Raw genomic sequence first — 8239 nt, forward strand, 5'->3', positions numbered from 1 at the left:
GTTGACGTTTGCTGGGTTGAGTGTCACACATTTACTCCATGCACTTTAATGCCATACAGCAATGAAAAAACATTTCCCCACCAGTGCTTGCAAATTAACCATTTGAAACTCCAATCTTCATTCCATTTCTGCAGCGCATGCACCGCTAATACTACAAATCCCAGAATGCTCTGCTAGCGTATCAATCAGGACCCACAAGTACCCCCTCCTCTGTTGACATTCATTAGCGCCCTGCTACTAGTCACATCCCGCCACCCCTCCCAAAAATGGCCAAACGAAATGGACATTGATAAACTAGCATCCAAGAAGTAAGTATCTGGCATGGACCAGCATGCATCAGAGTAGATCAGTTTGGCAAACTGAGCTTGAATGAAAGTTTTAATTTGTTTATGCTTTTTGTTGTTCTTCCTTTGTTTTTGCTTTTTTATGTTTATGGACTTTTCCTTGCTACCCCAAAGAATGGACTTAAATGGTTGAATTTTCATTGAAGAAAATTAAAGAAAACTAACTCTTACACTTGGCTAGTTCCAAATTCAAATTAAGCAAAACTTAAATTTGTTTCCACATGAAAAGGTTCATTGTTAAATCTGAGAAGGAAAAACCTCCTCAATTGTAGATATTTATTCAATAATTTTTCATTTTGGCACCCGTTTCAGACACCAGGGTACAGTCCTGTAATTGATGACCCCTAGCTCATATATTCCACTCATTTTTTGGAACTGCCTAATCTGTGCATTTTAAGGGTGCCTACAACTGCAATCCGGGATTCTTTTAGTATCTACTACAATCATTGATGTCATCTCTAGCAACAAAGAGTGCAGCTGGGCTCCTGCTACAGTCATGCAAGACTTGTTGATGCTCAGCATTTAGGGTAATAGTCCATTCTTGCACCTTCCCCTTCAGATTTTTGTACAAGTTCTGCCTGTTGCATTAGCAGCTTTCAAGTCATCAGCCATGGTGGTTCTTTCTCATTTCAAGTCCCTTAGTCTTTTCCTGATGCCCTTATCTTTATTGCAGAACTAAACTTACAAAGTGACAAGTGATAGCCCTTCTGCAATAAAACAGACTTTGTTACCTGTTCTCTTTTTCACCAAACTCTTTTCTCCTCGCTCCATCGTGGTCAATGTGGGCATCTTTCCTTGGTCCTTTAGGACTATTTCCCATTTTGATCAGTCAGTGCAGAATGATAAACAATATATATTGTTTGCAAAAAGCAAAGAGTTTATTTACGCAGCCAGATATGCTTGGATGGTACACAAGAGCCACAGGAGTTTACTCCTTGAATTCACTGGACACTCTCTTCAAAATTCTCCTGCTGTACAAAGAGACATGCACATTCAATCAGTTCCTGATGCTCAGCTACTGAAATTTTTTTGTCACATCTAGTCCCTGAATCCACTTCTGTTATCTAGTACTGGAGGTTACACAAGTTCTCTCATTGCTTCAGACACTAAGCAACATGTCTGTTTACAGACACAGTCTTGCCTTTTGGTTGTAAAAACCTTTGGTAGAGATGGTACCTATAATATGGAATTCCACTACCAGCTGAGTAACCATTTACATCCCCCTTGACCCCTGAATACCGTCCACACATCATTTGCACAGAAAAATCTAAGTGTAAAAGAAGCATGGCCTGTAGGGAAGTACAAAGACACACAGAAATACAAAGTTAGTATTTTAGTTCTGTGACAAAGACATACCATAAATGATACCTAGAATCATAGTGTATTGTGGTTTATAGATTCTTAGAGTTGGTGACAAAACACTGAAGTAAAAACACTGCATCTTCACTTTCTGTCTTCAATTCTGGTTCCAATTGGTATAGTTACTGGAGGACCAGGTTATTCAGAATGAGCCCCATATATACTAGAACTGTTTAGGCACTGGAAAAATATAAATGCATTTTAACTGATTTTATCAGAGCAGTTTTAATAATAGCATTATGAAATGATTGCCTCCTTCAGTATTCATTTGGAGTAGATGAAAGGGTATTGTGACCAGTGAAGGGCTCTAACCAATGATGAATTATTAAATTGAAACTTCTAATCAAATTTTCCAGCTGGGCCAAGTGAGATGTCCAATGCTAGCAAGTAAACCTTTGCAGCATTCCACATCAGCAAGGCAGCTATTCCATTAGAAGGAGTGGTTTACCTAACCTGGGCTAACATAGCCCTTAATGTTAAAAAAAAGCTTGGTCTTATGGTGGGGTGCCTTAATCCAATCAGGGAACAGGCTTTTCAGAGGGCTGACTGTTTCCATCTGACCTAAGGACATGTTGTCTAAACCCATCATAATGTGATAACACATGTAGAGAAAAGGGGCAATCTGTATTTTCATTAATCACACAAAACTATTTAAAAGATAAATAGAAAGCTTGGGCAATTATAATGTGTGCCATTGGTACCTCAGTAACCAACTAGGGGCACTCAATTTGTTGCAAATTTGTCCTTCCCTTTGTTTGAATACCCAGCTACAGCTTCTCCTTACCCAAATAAAATTAAAAAAACGCTGGCAACAGATAAATCCCAATAAAAAAGTGACAATTCATCCAAAGACACCTGCCCAAACAAGTGCACTCACTAAATGATGCACAAGTGTCAAAGTAATAAACTTTCTTTACTTTCTCAAACTTAGCCAAATCCTCCTTCATTGGAGTCTCACACCCTGTCCCTCCTGGGAAGGGTCTAATCGCCCTATCCCTACATTTTTTTCATCCCACTGTAATGCAGGAACAGCCTCCATGAGTAACAGCAGCAGCTACACTATTGTCACACCATCACAGGGAGCTGCAGTGTGTGGAAATAAAGGATTCAGCACACACTTTTCTTCTTAGTGGGATCAAGTCACATAGAAACTTTGTGTGTGCTGACACTACGGAAAGCAGGAATCAAAGTTTAAATCCAGCTGATAGGATGCAATACAGTTCTTATGTCAGATACATACAGAGCCACATACAAGGTACAAAAGACTGCAGCAAGAAATCAGAACAGTTTTTTTGTCCATAAAGTGCTACTGGCCAAAACATATTTATTTTGGAAAAAAAAAAAAAAAAAGTTTGGTAGAAAAATATCTTTATATCCACATATTCTTGCAAAAAGGCCATTCTCCTGAGAAGGGCATCATGAAGGTGTGTTGTTTTGCCTTCAATGGCTACAAGGATCACCATAATGCAAGTTCCCATGTCATTCAGCATTGCACAAATAACTATCTTTATGACAAACAAATCCAAAAATAGACAACTCTCTTCATGAACCAAATAGTGTCTCTATTCACAATAAGGCACATGGCCAAGTTCAGACATCAAAGATTAATGGGGACGTCAAATAAGTCACAGACTCCTTCTGTTTCATCCAAGTTGTAGACATAGTCGTGGTCTCCAGGGGGTGGCGAGAGTCTAAGCAGAGGAGCGAACACTGGAGAAGAAAGAACAGCTGGGTAAGACCGCCAATAATACAGAAAACGGCCAGCCAATCACAGTACAACTCACACACTCACCTTCAGATGACATCAGCTCTTCCAGCAGATCAGAAGCTGTGCATTCTAGGACAAAAAATACAATTTTACATTAGAAAACATCTTATATAGTATAGATAGCCATATTAAAAAAAAATGAGCCAGGGTGCAGCAACACTGCAAACAACGAGAGTAGCAAAAAGCCTATAGGTCCAATGCAAACAGATTATCAGGATATTCAGGTATCCTTGTCATCAAGCCTATCCCAAAAAACAGTAGTCATCTACAAGCACATCAATCTGGGGTGTTAATATTAAATCTACTGTAATAAAGTGTATATGACCTATATGAATTTAGGCCCTGTTCCTTCAGTTTGCATGTCACTATGGCAATGCTAAGAGATTGGTAAAAGTAGTGAAGTGTGAGGAGAAAAGAATGAATCTAAAATCCACATAAGATTTCTGCTATGGAATACAGAAAGGGAGTGGGTTATTATTATTATTATTATTAAACATTTAAACAGCTTTACAGAATAGCAATGTACTTCATTAAAACTCCACACAACACTTATATAATTCACCAACAAGTGCCCGGAGAACATAAAAGAAAATGAGTGCACCCATTTCCCCTTACCATCCAGGACAACTCTTCATACATACCCATCCATATTCAGGAAGAAACATTACTCCAATAAATCATTTTATTCTCCATTATCTGCCTATGTAAAATTAAAGCTAGAATTGCATTTGTTATGCTTGTAGAATTCTACATTAATATGCATATAATGTATGAATACGGACATAACAGTCATGGGTACATTTTATATAACTTGAAATGTGTTTAGTGATATGGAGTTCATAATTTGCCATTACATCAAATATCTTCCAATTTTCAGACTTAAAGGAACCATCAATCAAAAGACCCGACACCTGAACGTTTCATGGAGTCTGCTGAATATTGGAACAGAGGATGGACATCTGCTAAAAGTTTAAAGGTTTTATTCTCTTTTTAAACACTAAAGCTGTGCTCTTCATTCTACTGTGCACATTTCTTTCTCAGTAAAATATACTTTTCTAAAACTGCTACTCATGTCTGTAAATATCACATTCTGAGTTTTCCAACAATTTCTTCCTCTTATAGAGCTGTAAACATGTGATAGCATCAGGTAGACGGTCGACTTAATTCAAGTGCATCTCCAGACGTGTGATATTTTCCTTTACACGTATTCCAACTGGCGACCAAACTTACTGCTGCATGGTGTAATTTTTATTGGATATGTACAATCCTTCACAAACTGGTTACTCTGACCACAGAAAGCCCCTGAAAACTTCCAAAATACTAAGATGTAGCACAACTTACCTTTTGTTGTATCAAAAAATTCAGAGAGATCGGTGGGTAACTCCAATACTGCAAAAAAAAAAAAAAAAAAAGGAATACACCACCTCCAAAGTTTTTCTTGAATGGTATCAATTAGCTATTTACAATCTAATAAACTAAACTCTTATATATATTCATTTTTCCAGGCAATATGATGTAGACAAACGGTTGATCTCCGTCAACAACCAGGAACTGATAGGGTACATCAAGTTTCAAAGTTTTCCTTGTACTCACCGTCTGATGGGTCAGACTTGATTGGCTGGAATGAGGTAGATGGATTTGGCAAGTCAACACTGCTGTCTAATGAGGCCGAAGATTGGAGGGGGCAGCTGGTATCTACACTGGGTGGATGGGTGGTTTCAGAATCTTCCACTGCTAGGCTGGATGGCGGGCATTCCTTTGTTTCTAAACAGGATACAAAATAAACCAGCACAAACCTAATGAAATCACTACCCTTAAGGTATGGCACTCTTCTCCACCTAAGAGGCACAATAGTAATAACGCTTCATAGCAAAAAAAAACCTGCACCATCCATACATTCTGGGGATAAACTATCACACCATGGACACTACCTGGGGTATAGAGCAGCTATCACACAGTCCATAGGTTAAAGCCTCCATTATTGTAACTCACCAGAAGCAGGGCTCTGAGGTGTACTAGATGGAATGATTTTAGATTCCACTTCATGGTCCAGGGCAGCTTGGTGAGGGGTGTTTGTGACGGCAGAATTTAACTGGATAAGATCTTCTGGAGGTGGGACAGGGACAACAACTGGAGGAGAGTTTGAAGTGTCTTTATTAACCAAAAGAACCTCTATGGGCCCTGTAGAACTCTTTAGGTGTATCTGGTACTTCTTCTGTCCGTTAATTGCCTAGATGTTAAGCAGATAAAATTTAGATCTACAGTTGTGTTCAGAATAATAGCAGTGTGTTAAAAAAAAAAGGGAATAAAGCTCTAAATCCTTATAATAGCTTTTATTTCCATACACGCAGATGCATTGCATTGAGAAACTCAGACATTCACTGTATAAACTAAAAAAGGTTGCAGCGCTGGGTCCCAGGTTTGAATCTCGACCAGGACTATCTACATGGAGTTTGCACGTTCTCCCCGTGTTTGTGTGGGTTTCCTCTGGGTACTCCGGTTTTCTCCCACATTACAAAAAGTTGCTGTTAGGTTAATTGTCTTTCCCCCAAAATTGTCCTTAGATCGTAATAATGACATATGACTATGGTGGGGACATTAGATTGTGAGCTGCTTTGAGGGACAGCTAGTGAGATGACTATGGACTCTGTACAGCACTGTGTAATATGTTGGTGCTATATAAATACTGAGTAATCAATAATACCATCCTCTGTGTCTGAGAACTGCTGTACATCTGTGCTGTATGGAGTCCACCAACTTTTGCCTCATTTGAACAAGTATTCAAGCTCCGGATATTGGACTACATTCCACATTTCTTGGTATTGCCTCAGAAACAGCATTTTTAATGTCACCCAACAAGATTTTGGTCCAGGGATTGAGCCGGCCACTATATAATCTTGTTGGTCTGGAACCAAGACATTGCTGTTTACTAGTATGTTTTGGGGTTGTTGTCCTGTTGAAACACCTATTTCAATGGCATTTCCTGATTCATTAAAGCCAAGAGTGTTTTTTTTATCTTTGGTTTAATTAAATAAATAAATAAGGGCTGGAATTGACACAGAATGAATAATTTAATAATTGAACTCCACACTGCTATTATTGTAAATGCAGCCCGTTTAATTAATAACACAGAATCAGCAGCATGCATCTCATGACTGTTGGTTTTCTATTATTCTACTATACTAACTAGTAATCTATTTGCCATGTAGTGATCAGGTTAGTGATGTCGGACTGCTAATATCCTGAACACAACTGTATGTAGGCAGTTATGCAAAAGCTGCAAATCTGTAAAACTGACACTTACCTCTGGTACTGGAACCTCTAAACACGTGCCTGATGGAGCTCTGATAGCAAGCAATGTATCACCTAGAAAACCACAACAGTCATAAATCCACATACACAAACTTGACCACACAAAAAAACAGTTAACTGTTATAATTGAACAATAAATGGAAACATCACCAAAAGCAAGATGGTGATCCTGAATTATTAGGCAGAGACAACCCAAAGCAAGCCAGTCAGCAATGTAATGACTTTCTATACGGTGTTGTATTTAATTTTTAAATTGGGCCAACAGACACAAAATTTGTTTCCATTCTATTTTAGACCAGAACTGCCAGTAAAGAATACTAACCTCGAAAACAACGACAGATATCTTCGTGCGTCAGGTATGCTAATGTGAGACACATTAAGGAAGAACATTCTAGAGATCTCTTTGTAACTTTGTATCTCCTTTCCTAAAGATATCAGGATAATTGGGTTGAAATGCTTGGTTAGCCCTGCCACAGACTGTCATGCAGATTATGACTTCTAAGTGTAGGGATGAAGAAAAAATGTCTAACATTACAATCTGACATATAGATCAGTCAGTAGGCTTGACATCTGTGTAAAATGCCAATCAGAACCTAACAATACCAATACTGGGAATGATACATTGAAATTAAGTTATAACCCTTGACAACAAATCATCTTTCTTTACTCTAATAAAAAGCAATTCTAGTTTGCTTTGAGTGATAGAAACTTATCACATAGAACTGTGATCAGTAGAACTGTCAAACATAATTCCACCTGTACAAAAAGGGCAGTGAACTGGAGAAGCCCACATTACCCATTCATGTGGGAAAAATGAAACATTTGGATTGATCATTAGAAAATAATTCTACTTTACTTTTTCATTTAACAGTCCCAAATGATCCACAGCAGCTCACAGCAGTCAGTCAGAATATTGACTTCAAACATTCATTATTCCAAGCTTGTATGTTTTTATAAAATGAAAGTGCTACCAATGTTATGATGAATTCATGAAGAAGGCCTTTCATCACATAGAACCTTAGAATTAATGTGTATTAATATGGCTCAGACTAGTGTATGGGGAGATGCTGGGAAAGCAGAGCTACTTGTTTCAGGCAAGGACAGCAAGCAAAGGATATCCAGTGTTCTGCACATCATCTGTTACATTCTTGATGCTTTGCTGAACCCAGACGCGTTGCTGATCAAGTTCCTGCTCCCGCTGCTCGAGATCTGCTAGTTCTGCCTTAAGATCAATAAGTTTGTCAGCTATCTCCCTTGTATTACACCCAGGACCAACTCCCCTGCAGAAAAAAATAACATATTATAATAAAAACAAGAAACAACAAGCTATTACCACCACCATCAGAAAATGTGGGCAACAACCAAGTGAATTGCTATCTAACGCCTACGACCTAATATCCCACCGGGTTCACATTACACACAAACATAATATCCCACCGGGTTCACATTACACACA

General features: G+C 38.4%; 1 protein-coding gene across 3 annotated transcripts in view; it reads right to left on the bottom strand.

Moving 5' to 3' along the window:
- Nucleotides 1–1198: 1198 nt before the first annotated feature.
- Nucleotides 1199–8239, bottom strand: part of E2F4 (E2F transcription factor 4) — an 11958-nt gene continuing 4917 nt past the window's right edge. For 2 of the 3 annotated variants that reach the window (XM_072422705.1, XM_072422707.1), the window contains exons 3-10: nt 7900–8063; nt 7106–7147; nt 6776–6837; nt 5464–5701; nt 5065–5235; nt 4813–4860; nt 3496–3540; nt 1199–3413 (exon numbers count right to left, since the gene is read on the bottom strand). In XM_072422705.1, the coding sequence (XP_072278806.1) occupies nt 3301–3413; nt 3496–3540; nt 4813–4860; nt 5065–5235; nt 5464–5701; nt 6776–6837; nt 7106–7147; nt 7900–8063 (883 nt within the window). In that variant the 3' untranslated portion in view covers nt 1199–3300. Of the gene's footprint in view, nt 3414–3495; nt 3541–4112; nt 4172–4812; nt 4861–5064; nt 5236–5463; nt 5702–6775; nt 6838–7105; nt 7148–7899; nt 8064–8239 lie in introns of those variants that run through there. The other variant, XR_011922263.1, reaches the window with a different exon arrangement.

Source organism: Pyxicephalus adspersus, chromosome 9 (assembly GCF_032062135.1).
Source record: "Pyxicephalus adspersus chromosome 9, UCB_Pads_2.0, whole genome shotgun sequence".
Classification (NCBI taxonomy): domain Eukaryota; kingdom Metazoa; phylum Chordata; class Amphibia; order Anura; family Pyxicephalidae; genus Pyxicephalus; species Pyxicephalus adspersus.